This window comes from Sylvia atricapilla, chromosome 27 (genome assembly GCF_009819655.1).
Source record: "Sylvia atricapilla isolate bSylAtr1 chromosome 27, bSylAtr1.pri, whole genome shotgun sequence".
Lineage (NCBI taxonomy): Eukaryota > Metazoa > Chordata > Aves > Passeriformes > Sylviidae > Sylvia > Sylvia atricapilla.
The window spans coordinates 795,102-815,143 of record NC_089166.1 but is presented as its reverse complement, the minus strand read 5'-3'; the positions used below and the strand labels follow the sequence as shown (position 1 = coordinate 815,143).

Genomic DNA, 20,042 nt, shown 5'->3' with positions numbered 1-20,042 from the left:
CCTCCATTCCCCCCAGACGTTATTTACACGTTTAAACACACTACATTTTTAGCTGGATCAGATTTTATTCTTTATGTACTGAAAATTATTCTGTGAATTGCTTTCACCACACTGAATCCAAGCAGTTCATCCCACACACAGAGGAGATTTTCCCTCTCTGTGTCTCCAAGGGAGTCATTTCCTCTCCTCCTCATCCTGGGAGCCTTTTCCTCCTCAGAAAATCAGATTTTAATATTTATTTGGGTTTATTTCCTCCATGTTCAGTGTATGGGCACACAGGAAAACCACATTTTGATATTTATTTGTGTTTTCTCTCCATGTTCAATGTATGGGCACACAGGAAGACCACACTTTGACATTTATTTGTGTTTCCCCCCCAGGCTCAGTGTGTGGACACACAGGAAAACCAGACCAATATTTGTGTTTTCCCTCCAGCCTCGGTGTATAGGCACACAGGAAAACCACATTTTGATATTTATTTGTGTTTTCCCCCCCAGACCCAGTGTATGGGCACACAGGAAAACCACATTTTGATATTTATTTGTGTTTTCCCCCCCAGACCCAGTGTATGGGCACACAGGAAAACCACATTTTGATATTTATTTGTGTTTCTCTCCAGGCTCAGGGTATGGGCACACAGGAAAACCACACTTTGATATTTATTTCAGTTTATTTTCTCCATGTTCAGTGTATGGGCACACAGGAAAATCACACTTTAATATTTATTTGTGTTTTGTCTCCAGGTTCAGTGTATGGGCACACAGGAAAACCACACTTCGATATTTATTTGTGTTTCCCCCCCAGGCTCAGTGTGTGGACACACAGGAAAACCAGACCAATATTTGTGTTTTCCCCTCCAGGCTCGGTGTATGGGCACACAGGAAAACCACACTTTAATATTTATTTGTGTTTTGTTTCTCCAGGCTCAGGGTATGGGCACACAGGAAGACCACACTTTGACGTTCATTTGGGTTTATTCTCTCTAGGCTCAGTGTGTGGGCACACGGGAAAACCAGACCAATTTTTATTTGTGTTTCCCCCCAGACCCGGTGTATGGGCACACAGTAAAATCACACGTTAATATTTATTTGTGTTTATTCTCTCCAGGCTCGGTGTATGGGCACACAGGAAGATGACACTTTGACATTCATTTGGGTTTATTCTCCCCAGGTTCAGTGTATGGGCACACAGGAAAACCAGACCAATATTTATTTGTGTTTTCTCTCCATGTTCAATGTATGGGCACACAGGAAAACCACACTTTAATATTTATTTGTGTTTTCCCTCCAGGCTCAGTGTGTGGACACACAGGAAACCAGACCAATATTTATTTGTGTTTCCCCCCAGACCCGGTGTATGGGCACACAGGAAGATGACACTTAGACATTTATTTGTGTTTTCTCTCCATGTTCAGAGTATGGACACACAGGAAAACCACACTTTAATATGTATTTGTGTTTTCCCCCCAGACCCGGTGTAGGGGCGCACAGGGAGATGACACTTAGACATTTCTTTGGGTTTATTCTCTCCAGGCTCAGTGTGTGGGCACACAGGAAAACCCAATATTTATTGGGTTATTATATTAACCCAAAAAACACAATATTTATTTGTGTTTTCTCTCCATGCTCGGTGTATGGGCCCACAGTAAAACCACACTTTGACATTTATTTGTGTTTCCCCCCAGGTTCAGTGTATGGGCACACCGGGAGATGTCCCCCAGCGCCGGGAGCAGCCGCCGTGCCGCCGTCCCCCGGCAGAGGCAGAGGCAGAGGCAGAGGCAGGGGAGGAGCGGCCCCCGGCCCGCCCACACCCCGGGCACGGATTCCCCGCTGTCAGCTCTGGGGGATTTCCAAACTCTCCCCTTGGAGATCTTCCAGATGGTGCTGAATTATCTCTCAGGTGAGGAGGGTCTGATCAGAACCCACCATGTCTGAAAATGACCATCCTTTGACTTAAGTTTAATTTTTCGTTGTTTAAAATGTTGTCGTTTTTAAGTAGTCGAAGGAATTTTGGGTGACTTTAACTCTGAGTTTTCAGCTTTTTAAGTATGGAAAAAAACAACTGGCCAAAATTTCAATGGCAGCCACAATCTATCTGAAGTTGGTTTTTTGCCTATCAAATGTGAAAATTATTCCTTAGGTCTGGCAGTTGATGCTGTTTTACACCATGACACAGACTCTGAGATTCAGGAGGCTGAAAATGACTCTTTTATTTTTGGGATGTGTCTCCCTTTTATACCATTTCACACAGAGACCAATCCCATTGGTGGAACAAAATCCTTGTTTCACTCACATTGGTCAGACCAGAGGCACATCAAGAAGAATTCCCTCCTAAGGAAAAGAATGAATAACAAAGGGTCGTTAGAGGGACACAAAAAAGCCACACTCACCCATCAGGTTGTGAGGAGGAGAAAGAAGGAAGTTTATTTTGGGGGTTAGGGTTTATTTTTGGGGTTTGATCAGGGGTTTGACCTCTCTGACCCCACTGGTCAAAGCACAAATCCATCAGTTTTGTCCTTACCCCTGGAAAGGAATGCTCCATTTGCAAACATCACTCCTCGTTTATGTTGCAATGAGAAAGCTCCAGTCCAAGAATGTAAAACAGCAGAAGGCTGAAAAATCAGGGGGACAGCAAAATTCCAGTCACAAAAACATTTCTCCTGTTTGCAGAAAACTCTCTGGGAAAAAAAAGAATTTCAGGAAACCAAAACACCTCAGGCATGAAACCAGAGTTACAGTTTCTAATGACTCAAAACTGTCACTGACACAAAAGAAACCACACTCACCCATCAGGCTGTGAAAGGAGAAAGAAGGAAGTTTATTTTGGAGAAAGAAGGAAGTTTATTTTTGGAATCTTGATTTATATAGTCTATGGAATTTGATCAGGGATTGGGGGATGAGGTTGACACCTCCCTGACCCCATTGGTTAACCCAGAAGTCCATCAATTTGTCCTTCTCCCTGGAAAGGAACGCTCAACTTCCAAAACATCACTCCTCCTTTATCTCACGATGCCTGAGAAACTCCAGTACAGAAATGCCAAACATCACGAGGCTGAAAAATCGGGGCCCAAACAAAAGTTACAGTTTGTAACAGAAAAACATTGGTACAGTTTGTACAGAAAAAAACATTTCTCCTGTTCACAGAAAACTCTCTGGGGAAAAAAAGAATTTCAGGAAACCAAAACACCAAAAAACCAAGACACAAAACCAGTCACAGTTTCTAATTACTCCCGTTCACTGGCAAAGCCAATCAACATCAATTCATTTGTTTTCTTTATAAAAATCTTATTTCTCCGCCTTGTTTTTGAAGCCACAAGAAGTCATTGATGATGAGCACTTTTTTGTAGGGGATTTAGGAGTGTCCTGGGCTTTGCTTTTGCAGTGAAGGACATCAGCACGTTGAGCATGGTGTCCAAAACCATCAGCGGCCGCCTGATTAATTACATCTGCACCTCGTCAGGGAGCCGCCGGCTGCTGCTGCAGGACTTCCACCGCCCCGAGCTGCCCGCCAGGAGAGGGGGAACCTCCATCCTGGAGCACTACAGAGCTCTAGGTGAGAGCAAAACCCACCCCAGGTCTTCCTGCTGGGGTGTGGATGGATAGGGGAAAAAAATCTGGAGTAAAATAACTCAATCCGGTGCTGGGGAATTGTCTGGGGTCTTTGCGGAATTTGTGAGTTATGGAAAAAACAAAACAAAACCTGAGTGTCCAGCCTTCTTTGGGAGTCCCAAACCCTGTGAAATATGGGGAAAAAAACACCCCAAAAATTCCTGTATGTCTTGCCTTCTCAAGGTATCCCAAAACCTGTGAGTTATGGAGAAAAAAACCCCAAAGATCTTGTCCCAAAACCTGTGAGTTATGGAAAAAAAACCCCAAAACTTGTGTGTCCTGCCTCCTCCAGGTGTCCCAAAACCTCTGAGTTATGGAAAAAAACCCAAAAAAACCCATCCCAAGACCTCTGAGTTATGAAAAAAAACAAAAAAATCCCGTCCCAAAACCTGTGAGTTATGGAAAAAAAACCCCAAAAAATCCCATCCCAAAACCTGTGAGTTATGGAAAAAAACACAACCCAAACCAAAACCAAACCACCACCACCAACAAAACCAAAAAAATCTCCCAAAATCCAAAAATCCAAACCAACCCCAAACCTCCTTTGGGCATCCCAAAAACCTCTGAATTATGAAACAAAAACCCCCAAAAACCCTGTCCCGCCTCCTCCAGGCATCCCAAAACCTCTGAATTATGGATAAACAACCCCCCCCCCCCCCAAAAAAAAACCCACCCAAAAAAACCCCAAAAGAAAACAAAAATAATTTATATATATTTATAATTTATAATATAACACTGGGACACTCAGCCTGACTTTGAGCCTGGCCTAACTCCAGAGTCACCAACACCTCCTTGCTCTGCTGGGTTTTAAACCAAATTGGTTCTGATTTGCTCCTTCCAAGACAAAAAAATTGAAATTAAATCATCTTTGAGTCCGTATTTGCTGTTCCCTGTCTGAAATACACACAGAATTTCTCAGTTAAATACACAGAAAAATATGAGTTTGACAGAGAAACAAATGCTGAGGTGAGATGGGGAATTGTAAATATGGGTTGAGCTGCAGACATTAAATAAAGGCATTAAAGACATTAAATAAATGCATTAAAGACATTAAATAAATGCATTAAAGACATTAAATAAAGGCATTAAAGACATTAGATAAAGATATTAAAGACATTAAATAAAGGCATTAAAGACATTAAATAAAGGTATTAAAGACATTAAATAAAGGCATTATAGACATTAGATAAAGGCATTATAGACATTAAATAAAGGTATTAAAGACATTAAATAAATGCATTAAAGACATTAAATAAAGGCATTAAAGACATTAGATAAAGGTATTATAGGCATTAAATAAATGCATTAAAGACATTAGATAAAAGTATTAAAGACATCAAATAAAGGCTTTAAAGACATTAAATAAAGGCATTAAAAACATTAAATAAAGGCATTAAATACATTAAATAAAGGCATTAAATACGTTAAATAAAGGCATTATAGACATTAGATAAAGGCATTATATCATTAAATAAAGGCATTAAATGCATCAAATAAAGGCATTAAAGACATTAGATAAAGGCCTTGAAAACCTTAAGTAAAGGCAATCAATGCATTAAGTCAAGGCATTAAAGACATTAAATAAAGGCATTAAAGACATTAAATAAAAGCACTAAGGACAATAAATAAAGGTGTTAACATACATTAAATAAAGGCGTTAAAGTGCATTAACTAAAGATGTTAATATACATTAAATAAAGTCATTAAATACATTCAATAAAAGCACTGAAGGCATTAAAAAAGGGGTTAAAATGCATTAAATAAAGTCATTAAAATCAATTAAATCATTAAAGTCATTAAATACATTAAATAAAAGCACTGAAGGCATTAAAAAGGGGTTAAAATACATTAAATAAAGACATTAAGTCATTAAAGTCATTAAATACATTAAATGCATTAAATGCATTAAATACAGGCACCAAAGACATTAAATAAAGGCACCAAAGACATTAAATAAAGTCATTACAGACATTAAATCTCACAGAAAAAGGAAAACTGTGGAAATAATTTAAAATAAAAAGCTGTTGTGAGCAAACCCCGGAGGTTTTGAGGTGTCACAAAACACCTTTTACAATTCCTGTTTCCTCTTTAAAACGGAGCCTGAACCTTTGTGATTCTTGAGAGAAATGAGCTTTGGGCTCTGGGGTGAGCTCACCCCGAGAGCATAGGAAAATAAAATAAATACATCTTAAAAAATAATATAAAATAAAATAAAATTAATAAAATAAAAAGCGCATTAAATACGTACTGAAATGCGTCCTAAAATGCGTACTAAAATATGTGTTAAAATAAAATAAAAAATCAAATGGAATCAAATGAAATCAAATAAAAAAATGAAATGAAATGAAATGAAATAAAAACCATATTAAATACGTATTAAAACAAAATAAAAAAATCAAATGGAATCAAATGAAATATAATTAAAAAGTGAAATGAAATGTGATGAAATGTGATGAAATAAAATAAAATAAAATAAAATTAAAAACATATTAAACACGTATTAAAATACGTATTAAAATAAAATAAAAAATGAAATGAAATGAAATAAAAAATAAAATAAAATAAAATGAAATTAAATAAAAACATATTAAATACATATTAAAATACGTATTAAAATAAAATTAAAAATTAAATGAAATAAAATAAAATAAAACTAAATAAAAACATATTAAATACCTCTTAAAATACATATTAAAATAAAATTGAAAAATCAAATGAAATCAAATGAAATCAAATTTAAAAAATGAAATAAAATAAAATGAAACCAAATCCATGGAGAAATTCCAGAAGATTTGATTTTCAGAAAAAAAAAACAAACCACCTGAGGGCTGATGGCACCAAATTCCCTGTTGTGGGCATTTTGGGATTCCCAAACCAAGGCAGGGATTTGAACCCAACTGTCACAAGATTTCAATAAATAATTCAATTTAACAAATCCCCAATTTCCAGTGGGTTCAGGGAAATTCTGGAGACTATTCCCGAGGGGAAACTCCTCCTGCCCTGAGCTCCAAATATCGATTCTTTCACCAGGAGCAGCTTTTGACAGAGCCTCCACCTTCAGCCTGCGGGTTTTGGGGTTGTTTTTGGGGTGTGGAGGGATTTTTTGTGGGTTTTCTTGTTTGGTTGGGTTTTGGGGAGTTTTGGAGGGGTGGTTTTAATGGGGTTTTGGGGGTGTTTTTTTGGTTTTGGGGTTTTTTGGGTTTTATTTGGGATTTTTTTGGAGTTTTGTTTTTTGGGGTTTTGTGGGTGTTTTTAGGGTTTCTTTTGGTTTCTTTGCTTTGGTTTGTTTTTTTAGTTTTTGGGGTTTTGGGTTTTTTGTTTGGTTTTGGTTTGTTTTTTGGGTTTTGGGTTTTTTGGGTTTGGGGGTTTTTGTTTGTTTTTATTTTGTTTTTTGCTTTTTTGGTTTTGGGTTTTTTGTTTGGTTTTGGGCTCTTTTTTTTGCTTCTTTGGGTTTTGGGTTTTTTTGTTTGGTTTTTGGTTTGTTTCTTGCTTTTTTGTTTTTTTGGGTTTTTTTGTTTGGTTTTTGGTTTGTTTCTTGCTTTTTTGGTTTTTTGGGTTTTTTTCTTTGGTTTTGGTTTGTTTTTTGCTTTTTTGTTTTTTGGGGTTTTCGTTTGGTTTGTTAGGGTTTTTTATCGTTTTTTGTGGTTTTGGTGGGGATTTTTTTTTTTTTTTTTTTTTTTTTTTTTTTTTTTTTGGTGAGGTTTTATTGTGGTTTTTTTGGTTTTTTGTGAGGTTTTTTTTGGTTGTTTTGTTTGTTTTGTTTGGTTGCTTTTTTTTGCTGTGGCTGCACCCCAGAGCTGGGTGTGTTCTCCCCTCCCCAGGGCTGCTGCTCAAACGCTGCACGCTGCTGCTGCCCACCAGGGACAGGCTCAAGTACGTGCACAAGGTGCTCTCGGGGGTGAGTCTGGGCCTTTTACACCCTATTGTACCTGTGATACACCTGTGATACACCTTAATGTACCTGTGATACACCTGTGATACACCTGTGATACACCTTTTATACACCTTTAATACACCTTAATGTACCTGTGATACACCTGTTATACACCTGTGATACACCTTTTATACACCTTTAATACACCTTAATGTACCTGTGATACACCTTTTATACACCTCAATGTACCTGTGATACACCTTAATGTACCTGTGATACACCTTTTATACACCTGTGATACACCTGTGATACACCTTTAATACACCTTAATGTACCTGTGATACACCTTAATGTACCTGTGATACACCTTTTATACACCTTTAATGAAATAAAATAAATATACCTTTTATACACCTTAATGTACCTGTGATACACCTTAATGTACCTGTGATACACCTTTTATACACCTTTAATGAAATAAAATAAATGTACCTTTTATACACCTTAATGTACCTGTTATACACCTTTAATGTACCTTTAATGTACCTTTTATACACCTTTTATCTACCTTTTATGTTCCTGTTATATACTTTTAGTCTACCTTTAATATACCTTTTATACACCTTTTATATATCTTTTATATTCCTTTCATAATCCTTTATATATACTTTTTATATACCTTTAATATACCTTTTATACACCTTTTATATTCCTTTTATGTTCCTGTTATATACCTTTAATAGACCTTTTACTTACCTTTTATATTCCTTTCATATACCATTTATCCACCTTTCATTTCCCTTTTATGTACCTTTAATACACCTTTTATCTACCTTTAATATACCTTTTATATACCTTTTATATTCCTTTAGTATACCTTTAACATACCTTTAATGTACCTTTTATACACCTTTAATATAACTTTTATCTACATTTTATATACCTTTAATATACCTTTTATATACTTTTTATCTACCTTTAATGTACCTTTTATATACCTTTTATGTACCTTTAATATACCTTCTATCTACCTTTAACATACCCTTTATATTCCTTTTATTTACCTTTTATATATCTTTTGTATACCTTTAATACATGTTTTATCTACCTTTTATACACCGTTTATCTACCTTTAATAGACCTTTTATGTTCCTTTAATATACATTTAGTATTCCTTTTATATTCCTTTTATCTACCTTTAATATTCCTTTCATATACTTTTTGTAGAGCTTTAAATAGACCTTTTGTCTACCTTTTGTACACCTTTAATATACTTTTTATCTACCTTTTATACACTTTGATGCACCTTTTCTAGCAGGTGGGCACTGAGGATTTCAGGATTTCTGGGCTGACCCCCAGGCAAACGCTGCATTTGACCTTGGAAGAGGCTCCCCAAACCCAGTGACAGCCCTGGGACTGGGGCTGTGTGCTGTGAACAGAGCCTGTCACCCCACAGGCTGCAAAACTCACACTTTGGGGGTTGAAATTTAAGAGTTTAACAGTTTAGAATGCAGTAATATATATATATAAAGCAAGAGGGATTTAGGATATAAGGCAGTCTTTCTTTTTTCACCTTCTTCTTTTTCTTCTTCATGGGTCTGGGTGGGTTTTGGTAATTGGGTTAAAAACTCTGCACTGAGGGCCACGGGTGTTGGTTATTGGGTTAAAGGTGAAAATAATTTAGGTGTCATCTCCTAATTGGACAATTTATTGGAAAGAGTGAAAGGCAGATCAGTTTTTCACTTTGCTATCTGGGACTCACAACTTGTGAGACTATTGTTATTGGGTTAAATACAGTTATTAGGTTAAAAATAAAAATAATTTAGGTGCCATCTCACAACTGGACAATTTGTATTTAAAAGACCTTGGAAAGAGTGAGAGAACTGTTTTTCACTTTGTTAGCTAGGACTCAGCTTGTGAGACTATTGTTATTGGGTTAAATAGAGTTATTAGGTTAAAAATAAAAATAATTTAGGTGCCATCTCACAATAGGACAATTTGTGTTTAAAAGACCTTGGAAAGAGTCAGAGACACAGAGTCATTTTTCATTTTGTTAGCTAGAATTCACAACTTGTTCATTAATAAACCTCTGAGGCCAAACACAAAAACAATGTTTCTTGAGCATTTCATCCCAGCTCTAACAAAAAGACACCCCAAAAACCCTCAAACCAAACCAAATAACAACAAAAAAACTCCCCAAACAAACAAAAAAACATCCCCAAAAACCAAAACTCCTCCACACACTCTCAGGACTCTTAGCATGCATAATTGTAATTCCTTAAATCTGATATTTTAGTATAATCTTGATATTCTTTTGGGCCAGGAGAGGAAATATCCTAAAGGCCTTCTAGTAGGGGGCTGGAAAAAACCAAAATATCTTGAGAAACTCAAGTCCTCTAGAAGAGATCCTGGAAAGTCGAGTTTGGCCCATTCACAGCCCTGCACAGAAATTTTCCTCCCTGAAAATGGGGTTTTTCCTTCCCAAAAATTGTGGTTTTCCTCCCTGAAAATGTGGGGTTTTCCTCCCTGAAAACTGGAGTTTTCCTACCTGAAAATGGAGGATTTTCCCTCTCTGAAAATTGGAGGGTTTTACCCTGAAAATGAGGATTTCCTCCCTGAAAATTTGAGCTATTCCTCGGAAAAAATTGAGGAGTTTCCTCTCAGAAAATCGGGGTTTTCCCTCCCTGAAAATGGGGGTTTCCTACCTGAGAATGGAGGATTTTCCCTCTCTGAAAATTTGAGCTTTTCCTCCTTGAAAATTTGAACTTTCCCTCCCTGAAAATTGGAGTTTTCCTCCCTGAAAATTGGGTTTTTCCCCCCTGAAAATGGAGGATTTTCCCTCCCTAAAAATTGGGGGGTTTTACCCTGAAAATGGGGGATTTTCCTCCCTGAAAATTTGAGCTTTTCCTCCCAGAAAATTGGGTTTTCCCTCCCCGAAAATTGTGTTTTTCCTTCCCCAAAACTGGATTTATCTTCCCCAAACCCTTTTTTACACCCCCAGTTCTCACCCAGAGCTAAACCCTGAACTGAGGCACAGGAGGAGCACAGACAATTTCCAATCTCAGCAATGAAATATTAATGAATTAATAATAACAACTGACTTATTAACCGGGATAATTAATTAATGAATGAATTACTCTAAATAATTTCGGTTCTCCACTGCTGTTTGCACCTGCAGGTTTCCTGTTTCAAGCTGAATGGCTGTGCCAGCCCCCTGCACTGCCTGGGCCTGCAGTGCTATGGAGTGTTCCTGCAGGTACAGTACCCCCAGGGACACCAGGCAAGGGGCACACGTGGAAAAATTAAAATTAAAATTAAAATTAAAATTAAAAAAAAAAAAAAAAAAAAAAAAAAAAAAAAAGAAGGCCAGAAAAAAAATTAAAAAAAAAAAAAAAAAAAAAAAGAAAATTCGTTATTCCTAAATGAATCCGTGATGTGGTTTTTTTTTTTTGTTTTGTTTTGTTTTGGGTTTTTTTGGGTTTTTTTTGTTTTTTTTTTGGTTTGGTTTTGTTTTTGTTTTTTGGGTTTTCTTTGGGTTTTTTGGGGGGTTTTTTGTTTTTTTTTTTTTCCTTTTTCCTTTTTCTTTTTTTTTTTTTTTTTTTTTTGGCAAGATTTTTAGAAGTATAAATCGAGGTGGTTTTTTTTTAATTTTTAGACGTTTATACTTAAAATATAAACCCTTTTTTTTTTTTTTTTTTTTGGAGTGGTTTGGGGGTGATGTTTATTCACACCGTTTCTTCTTTCTGCTGCTGGAAGTTGCTGATTTAACTGCTGAGGATTCCTTGGCCTGGATTTCACTTCCAATTAGGGCCTTGATGAGCAATTTCTTCACTAAGAAGACAGGGGAGAAAGGGAGAGTTTTATCACACAAATCCACAGGTCAAGAGCAGAAACGCTTCGATTCCCAGGGAAACATCCGAGGGCAGATTACTTTCTGCTTGTGGCTGCTTAAAATTAATGTTAAAAAAGATATATTTTTAAAAATCTTCTCTTGGAAAAGCAGGTGATTATTGGTGCTGGGACATTTTGCAGCAAACCGTCAAAAAATCAGATTTTGCCACACTCTCAGCACTTTTTTTAATTCTGAGAGGTACCAGACTGATAAATTCCTGCTTTCTAACCCTTCAAACCACGTTAGAAAATTTCTTTTCTGGCCCATTTCAGCCCTTAAACACTCAGGTGCTTCCTTCCTTCCCTCTCCCGCGGGATAAATTGTGTTTATCTGCATTTAGGATTAAAATTTCCTCTCAATCTCCTCGTTTTCACTCCGTTTTCACTCCATTTTCACGCTCCTGCAGATCCTCACCGCGGGCTGGGATGAGCTCGAGTGTCACCGGGTCTTCAATTTCCTCTGGGAGCTCGGCAATTTGGCCCGGAAAGTGCAGACCGTGGTCAGCAGCAAACCAGGTAACCCCGAGCAGCCAGAAAATCCCCCAAAAAACCCCAAAACTGCCAGAGAGGAGATGCCAGGTAATTCAGAGCAGCCAGAAATCCCCCTAAAAAACTCAAAATTGCCACCCAGGAGATAACAAATAACCCAGAGCTTCAGGAATCCCCAAAAACGTCTCAAAATTTTCACCCAGGAGATGCCAGGTAACCCAGAGAAGCCAGAAATCCCCCCCAAAATCCCAAAATTGCCAGGCAGGAGATAACCAAATAACCCAGAGCTGCAGGAATCCCAAAGAAACCCCCAAATTTCCAGCCAGGAGATGCCAAATAACCCAGAGCAGCCAGAAAACCAAAAAAAAAAACACCAAAATTGCCATCCCGGGAATTTCTGAGGGACATCCCATCCACAGCCACATTCCCCCTTCCTCCCACTGCCGAACCCCAAAAACTGAACCCCAAAAACCGAACCCCAAAATCCGAACCCCAAAAACCAAACCCCAGAGCTGAGGTCCCAGAGGAGATCCCACACCCTGAACTAGAGAAAAGCATCCAAAAATTCAGGAAGCAGCAGATGAAATCTGAATTAAAATCCCAAAAATCTTTATTTTCCCTTCCCACTGAAGAAGTTCCCAGAGGAGATCCCACACCCTGAACTGGGACAAACGATCCAAAAATTCAGGGAGCAAGAGACAAAACCCCAATTAAAATCCCAAAAATCCTGATTTTTCCCTTCCTATTGAAGAAGCTCCCAGAGGAGATCCCACACCCTGAACTGGGACAAGCAGTTCAAAAATTCAAGTAGCAAGAGACAAAATCTGAACTAAAATTAAAAAAAATTCCCTTTTCCCCTTCCCACTGAAGCAGCTCCAGAGGAGATTCCACACCCTGAACTGTGGTAAAGCATCCAAAAATTCAAGGAGCAAGAGGCAAAATCTGAATTAAAATTCCAAAAATCCCCTTTCCCCCTTCCTATTGAAAAAGCTCCCAGAGGAGATTCCACACCCTGAACCGGGGTAAATGATCCAAAAATCAGGAAGCAGCAGACAAAACCCCAATTAACATCCCCAAAATCCCCAAATCATCCAAAAAATCAAGGAGCAAGAGACAAAATCTGAACCGAAAATTCCAAAAATCCCCTTTCCCCCTTCCTATTGAAGAAGCTCCCAGAGGAAATTCCACACCCTAAACCGGGACAAACCACCCAAAACCTCAAGAAGCAGCCGACAAAACCCCGATTAAACCCCCAAACTCCCCTTTTCCCGTCCCCCCGGAGAAGCGCGGTCCCGTGGCGGAGCTCGGCCGGGGAATTGCTGATCCCGGCGCCGTTTTCCCAGGCAGCGCCCGGCGCCTGGAGCTGCGGATCCGCCTCTTCTGCCGCGGGGTGCTGCTGTCCCCCGGGAGCCACCGCAGCGACAGCGCCTTCTGGCTGACCCGGATCCTCAAACCCTGGCCCATGGTCAACCAGGCTCGTCTCCTCTACATCATCTTCGGGCCCGTGTCCTCCCGCGACGGTGAGGGGAGATTCCCCCGCGGAAAAATCCCAAAAATGTGCCATGGGTTGGAAGGGGTGTTAAAGCTTCATCCTGCCGTGGGTGGGGACACCTGCCACCGGCCCTGGAGGTCACTTTGTCCGCTCCAAACCTGGCCTGGGACACTGCCAGGGCTGCCACGGGTGGGTGGAAATCCATCCCAGCCTCACCCTGGGAGGAGGGCAGGGAAGGTTTGGGAAGGTTTGGGAAGGGAAGGTTTGGGAAGGTTTGGGAAGGTTTGGGAAGGGAAGGTTTGGGAAGGTTTGGGAAGGTTTGGGAAGGTTTGGGAAGGTTTGGGAAGGGAAGGTTTGGGAAGGTTTGGGAAGGTTTGGGAAGGTTTGGGAAGGTTTGGGAAGGTTTGGGAAGGTTTGGGAAGGTTTGGGAAGGGAAGGGAAGGGAAGGGAAGGGAAGGGAAGGGAAGGGAAGGGAAGGGAAGGGAAGGGAAGGGAAGGGAAGGGAAGGGAAGAAAGGAAGGGAAGAAAGGAAGGGAAGAAAGGAAGGGAAGAAATAAAAGGAAGGGAAGAAATAAAAGGAAGGGAAGGAAGAAAATTAAGGGAAGGAATTCCTTCCCAAGCCCCGATCTAAAGCTGCCCTGTGTTCACCTGAAGCCATTGAGCCCATTGCATTGCCTGGGAAAAAAAAAAAAAATTATTCTGCTCCACCAGAGCTCATTAACATAGAGAAAACATATAAATTATACACACTCACACACATGTATAAGTTACAATTCAATTTAAAAATTAATGACTCCTCTGTTCCTCTATTCTCCCCTGCTTGGGGTAGACTTAACTCAAATCCATCTCAAAGAAACACCCATTTCCCTGAAGGAAAACACTTTTTCTCACTCAATTATTAAACCTGGGTGTCTCTAAGTTTGACTCCCTGCCCCTGCTGAAATGCCAGATGGAAAACAATCACAAAGCCTCAGTGGGGTGTCACCTGAATTCCTCTGCTGTGAGGCTCAGTTAGCAATTTCCTTGTTTAAAAAAAACAAGAAAAAAAAGTCACTTAATAGCAGTTGTGGTTGCTATATCACCCAGGACACGTGGTGTGGCAGAAAATGATAGAAGGACCAACAGATGAGAGCAGTCTGAAGGGTTTAGCTGATGCAATTAAGCTGCTGTATGGTACAGAAGCTAGAGAGTGGACAGCAGATGATGTTATCAGTCTTGTGGATGAGCTGTCAGGTGTGTTTTTTGCCTTTTATCATTAATCCCTGGGATTGTGGATCCTCCAAACCCAGCTGTGGGCTGCCAAACTGCTCCCAGCAGCTGGAAAAGTCCTCACAAGGGAAACCCAGCATCCAAACACATCCAGGCTGTGTCTTTCCCCATGGAAAAACCCTTTGAGAACCCCTGCAGGCCTTTAAAAACACAAACCTCGCCTGGAATTATTCAGGAAACTTCATCCAAACGTGGAGTTTGCTCAGGCAAAATCCTCCTGGAATTATTCCCCGGCTGGGCTGAGAGTTTTGGCCAAGGCTGTGTCACAGGGTTGGTGTGCAGAGCCCTGAGTGTCCCTGGCAGGGGACATTTTCACTGCTCAGAGGTGACTGAAATCTTCTTTTCCCTGGCCCCGAAGTGGTTCCTCAGGAGTGGCTGATGGAGAACAACGCCCGGCTCCTCCTCCTCAGTGGCAACAGCATCTGCTTCACCTTCCTGGCCAGCAAAGCTGTCAATGGCAGAGCTGTGGAGCTGGCCAGGCTCATGGTCTTCATGGCTCTGGTGAGTACAGCTCAGCACAGCCCCCTGAGCCTGACTGACACCACAGTGACACCTCCAGCTGGCCTCGGGACAGCCCTGGGGACAGATTTTTGGCCATCATCAAACTCCAAGATCCAGGAGGCTGAAAATAGCTCCTTTATTTCTGGGATGTGTCTCCCTTTTTATACCATTCTACACAAACCAATGTGACTGGTGACACAAAGGCAAAAGCTTTTCACTGCCATTGGTCAGAGCAGAGGGACAGGAGAAGTCCCTCCTAGGAAAAGGAATCAATAACAAAGTTACAGCTACAAAAACATTCCTCCCGTTTACAGAAAATCCCCTGGGAGAAGAATTCCAGGATAAACCAGAACCCCTCAGGCAGGGAGCCAGGGCTGCACCTCTCTGGCCCAGATTTGCTGCCTCAGGCTGGAGAAGTTTCCCCTCCTGCTCCCACACCCCAGGAATAAATCCACCAGGAGCTGAGGGCTCCTCCACCTCTCTACCCCTGATCCCTGAGAAACACCAGCAGAAGGTTCAGAATCCCCTTTGGATTCTGAACAACCTCTGTGTCCTGCTCCCTGACTTTCCAGACCTTGGCACAACTGATCCAGAACCGAGAGTGAACTCTGAGGTTTCATCTTGCATCATTAAAAAAAAAAAAAAATATTTGAAGGTTTTAATCCTTCCTTTGCCCTCCAGGTGTGTGAGAAGGACCTGTACTGCATGGACTGGGCAGTGAAGATGATGCAGAAGGTCTGCAAGGTTTTCAGCACTCCCTGGGAGAGAAACAACTTCCTGCAGTGCCTGGAGAACACCTTTGCTCACATGCTGATGGACACGCTGCAGGCAGTGCTGGCAGGTGAGGCTGGGCCTGGAGCAGCTCTGCAGCCAGGGGTGGCATCCAGAGCAGCCTGGCCTTCCCTCCTCCCCACACTCCTGCAGAGCCTCAGGGCTCTGAGAGCATGGAATCACACATTTCCAGCATTTCACCATGGTTTGGGTTGGGAGGGACCTTAAATCCCATCCAGTGCCACGGGCAGGGACAATTCCCACCTTCCCAAGTGGCTCCAGTCTGGCCTTGGGCACTTCCAAGGGTCCAGGAGCAGCCACAGATCCTCTGGGCAACAGAAATAACCAAGCAAACATCAGAATTGGGAAGAAATATTTATTTTTAGTGACTTCTCCTGCTAAGGGATTCCTGGTGGAACCAACAGCAGTTTAAAACCCATCCCACCAGAAAACTGGGCCCAAATTATCTTCCTAAACCTGCACCAGCTGCAGCTGCAGCCTGTCCTGAGCCCTGCTGGAGCCTCAGGAGTGAGGAACACCCAGTCCAGCCCAGCCCAGCCCAGCCCAGTTCAGCCCAGCTCAGCCCAGTTCAGCCCAGCCCAGTTCAGCCCAGCTCAGCCCAGTTCAGCCCAGCCCAGTTCAGTCCAGCCCAGCCCAGTTCAGCCCAGCCCAGCCCAGTTCAGCCCAGTTCAGGCTCCTGTCTGAAGGACACTCCCCCCCTCAGCTGAGCTGGGTGAGTATTTTATTTTCATTTCCTGGCTCCTTTCCCGTGGTTTCTGTGCCCTGCAGGGGACAGGGATGAGGAGGACAGCAGCTTCCTGAACCTGTTCCACCTGGTGAATGCACAGGCCAACTTCCACAAGGAAATCCTCTACCTGGCCATGGGCAGCAGCAGCAGCACCTGAGGCCGAGGGACCCTCCTGTGCTCCTGCAGGATTGATTTCTTTTCCCTTTGAACATTTGAGAAGTCTGATTCTGACTGAAATTCCTGCCCCAGTGAGAGCTGGAGTGGCAGAAGTTGGGCCCATGGAGCCCTCCTGTATTCCTGCAGGATTTCTTTTCCCTTTGGACATTTCTTTTTATTTATTTCTTTTCCCTTTGAACACTTACAGAGAAAAAGAATTTCTTTCTGGAATTCCTGCCCCAGAAAGAGCTGGAGTGGCAGAAGCTGAGCCCATTCTGTGTTCCTGCTGCATTTCTCTTTATTCCCCCTTGAACATTTGCAGAGAAATCTCTCATTCTGTAATTCCCATCCCGGTGAGAGCTGGGGTGGCAGAAGCTGAGCCCTCCTGTGTTCCTGCAGGATTTATTTCTTTTCCCTTTGAACACTTGCAGAGAAATCTCTGATTCTGTAATTCCCATCCCAGTGGGAGCTGGGGTGGCAGAAGCTGGGCCTGTCCATTCCAGACTGCCTGGGTGAGCTCCTGGAGCCTTTGGGGGCTGGAATTCCATTCCCTGAGCTCAGCTCCTGCAGGGAACAGGGCTGGGGCCTCTCCCAGTCCAGCTCAGCATCCTTGTCCTGTTGGCACACCCAATAAAAAACAGCTCCCACAGCTGATGTGCACACACCAACCAAAGCTCGTGTTGCCTCAGCCCAGAGCCCAAAACCTTCTGAGCTCCTCAGTTTGTGCTCTCTCGGCAATCCCAGGAGCGAGGGAGGGCTGGGATTTGAGGAGCTGCACTTTCCCAGCCTGCCAAACTCTCTGCCTCGCCTCTGGGACAGAAAAATCCCCTGGTTTGTGCACCCAGCTTCAGCTGAAGGTGATTCCTGACAGCTTTCACCAAGCCAGGCGTTCTTTCCTCTCCATCTCCGGGTTTTTGTACAGCAAAGAGGCTTCAAACCTCTCCCCCTGCCCCAGGTAGCAACTGCTGAAGTGTTTTAGGGTTTAGCCAAGTTGAAGACACCCATTAAACACATTTAAATCAGAGCACTGCTTCATTAAATGGAGAAATGATTTCCTGCCCTGTTGCCTTGCACACAACCCCCTGTGAGGGCAATAAAAACCCCTCCAGCTCCCTGTGCTCTTTGCAGCCTCCAGAAGAACCTTTCCCCACCTGAACATTCCCTTCCCAAACCCCTCAGGTCTCCTTCAGCAGCACCTTTCCCCACGCTGAGCTCGGGAAAAGCTGAACCGGGACCGGTTTATCTCAGCTCCTCCCATCTCCAGCAATCTCCGGGAATTGCTCTCAAGTTTTTTATGTGCCAAAAAATAAATCCTGGCGGCGTTTGTGGAATCCCCGATTCCAGGCGGGATCTGGCGCCGGGGGCCGGCAGATGGCAGAGGTGGAACCTTTCCTGAGCGCTGGAAAACGCCGGGAACATCCCATTTTTTCCCCCTCTGGCTGCTCGAAGCCGATGTTTTAAAGGCGCCGTTGTGATTTGTGCAGGGACAGAAATTCCACTCTCTGATTTCCACTCAGGGACTGAAATCCGAGGAGAAAACGCTCTCGGGAGTGAGAACAGCGAGCGGAAAACGCCGCCGGGAAACTCCAGCCCAGGGTTTTTTCTCCCTTTTATCCTGAGGAGTGGCTCCCGATCAATAATCCCGGAAAAAGGAGCAGAGCCCGGCCCTTCGGGTGTCCCTGTCCCGCCGTGTCCCGGGTCACTCCCGCACGGCCAGAGCCCCCGGGGACAAGGGGAGCCTTTGTTCGAGCTCAGCCGAGGGGAAGAAAAGGGAATTCTTCGATTGCCGGCAGCAGCCGGCGGCGCTGGAATGTCAGCGCTGAGCTCCTCGGGAATTATTGATGGCTTTATTAATTGCCATTAACTCCCGGCGGCTCCGCTGGGGTTGGGAGGGACATTAAAGCCCAGACAGTGCCACCTCCGGCCGAGGGACACTCCCACCCGGCCTCGGCACAGCCCTGGTGGCAGTTTTGGCCACATTTCTGCCATCAGAAATTTCCTTCCCGAAGGAGGGAACCCCAATAAAAGCCACTCGAGGGCAATAAAAGCCACTCGAGGGCAATAAAAGCCACTCGAGCTCCCCGTGCCCTTTGCAGCCTCCAGGTTGGGGCAGACTGGGAAGTGACACCAGCCCTGCACCTTCTTTTTCTAAACAATTCCCCTTGGATCAGCTCCAACAGCGACAGGCTCCAGGCCCAGACGAGCTGGGCTTTACTTGAGAAAAGGGAGATTTTCTTTTTGCTGCCAGATTTTAACTTCTGCAGCGGAGAGTGGGTAAAGCCCAGGGCCAGGAGCAAATCCCCCCGTGGCAGGTCCTGGCTGCAGCCCGAGGTGTGCAGGGGACACTGTCCCTGCGCTCTGGGGTGTTTGGCTGGCTGCAAACCCCTCTGAAAACCACTCCTTTGTTTCTGGGATGTGTCTCCCTTTTGTACCATTTCACAGAGACCAATGGGATTGGTGACACAAAGACAAACCTCTTCACTGCCACTGGTCAGAGCAGAGGGACAGGAGAAGTCCCTCCTGGGGAAAGGAATCAGTAACAAAGTTACAGCTACAAAAAACATTTCTCCTGTTTACAGAAAATCCCCTGGGGAAAAAAAATTTAGAAAACCAAAACACTTCAGGCAGGGAACCAGGGCTACATCCCTGAGTTGCCTCAGTTCCCTTCTCCCACCCCTGAGCTGCCCTGGATCCCTTTTCCCACCCCTGAACTGCCCCGGTTCCTTTTTCCCACCCCTGAGCTGCCCTGGATCCTTTTCCCCAGCCATGAACTGTCCTGGATCCCTTTTCCCATTCCTGAACTGCCCTGGATCCATTTTCTCACCCCTGAACTGCCCCAGTTCCTTTCCCCATCCCTGAGCTGCCCTGGATCCCTTTCCCCATCCCTGAACTGCCCCAATTCCCTTTCCCCAGCCCTGAACTGCCCCGGTTCCCTTTCCCATCCCTCCTCACGCTCCGGCCGGGCTCTGGCGGCTCGGGGGCCGAAGGAGAGGGGATTGCTCAGGAATCGCTCAGCAGAGCCGGCGGCTCTGGGAATCCGAGGGAAGGATCGTTCCCGGTCTCACACTCAGCGGAGTTTCCATTCCGCACATTCCTCCTCACTCCCTCTCCGCTCGCGGCCGCAGATGTCACGGCCTGAAGGAGAGGAGGGGATTGAGAACAGGCAGAAATTCCTCAGGAATATTTCAGGCTCCTTTCCCCCGGCTCTGTTTGGGGCTGGAGCCAGGGAGTGACATTCCCTCA

At 43.3% G+C, this 20,042-nt stretch overlaps 1 protein-coding gene across 1 annotated transcript; it reads left to right on the top strand.

The window, feature by feature from the left end:
• Positions 1-1,862: 1,862 nt before the first annotated feature.
• FBXO47 (F-box protein 47) lies at positions 1,863-16,800 on the top strand. Its single transcript, XM_066336656.1, has 10 exons — positions 1,863-1,899; positions 3,382-3,552; positions 7,430-7,506; positions 10,661-10,738; positions 11,781-11,889; positions 13,206-13,382; positions 14,441-14,587; positions 14,982-15,124; positions 15,806-15,965; positions 16,685-16,800. Exons 1-10 carry the CDS (start codon positions 1,878-1,880, stop codon positions 16,798-16,800), a joined length of 1,200 nt encoding a protein of 399 aa, XP_066192753.1. The 5' UTR covers positions 1,863-1,877.
• Positions 16,801-20,042: the final 3,242 nt, after the last annotated feature.

What these genes read in the sequence shown, in the direction of transcription:
- FBXO47 (XM_066336656.1), top strand. Translation starts at nt 1,878, where the DNA reads ATGGTGCTGAATTATCTCTCAG. An exon ending in GGAGCACTACAGAGCTCTAG is followed by an intron (nt 3,553 to 7,429) that starts GTGAGAGCAAAA and finishes TCCCCTCCCCAG; the next exon opens with GGCTGCTGCTCAAACGCTGC. An exon ending in GCCCGTGTCCTCCCGCGACG is followed by an intron (nt 13,383 to 14,440) that starts GTGAGGGGAGAT and finishes TATATCACCCAG; the next exon opens with GACACGTGGTGTGGCAGAAA.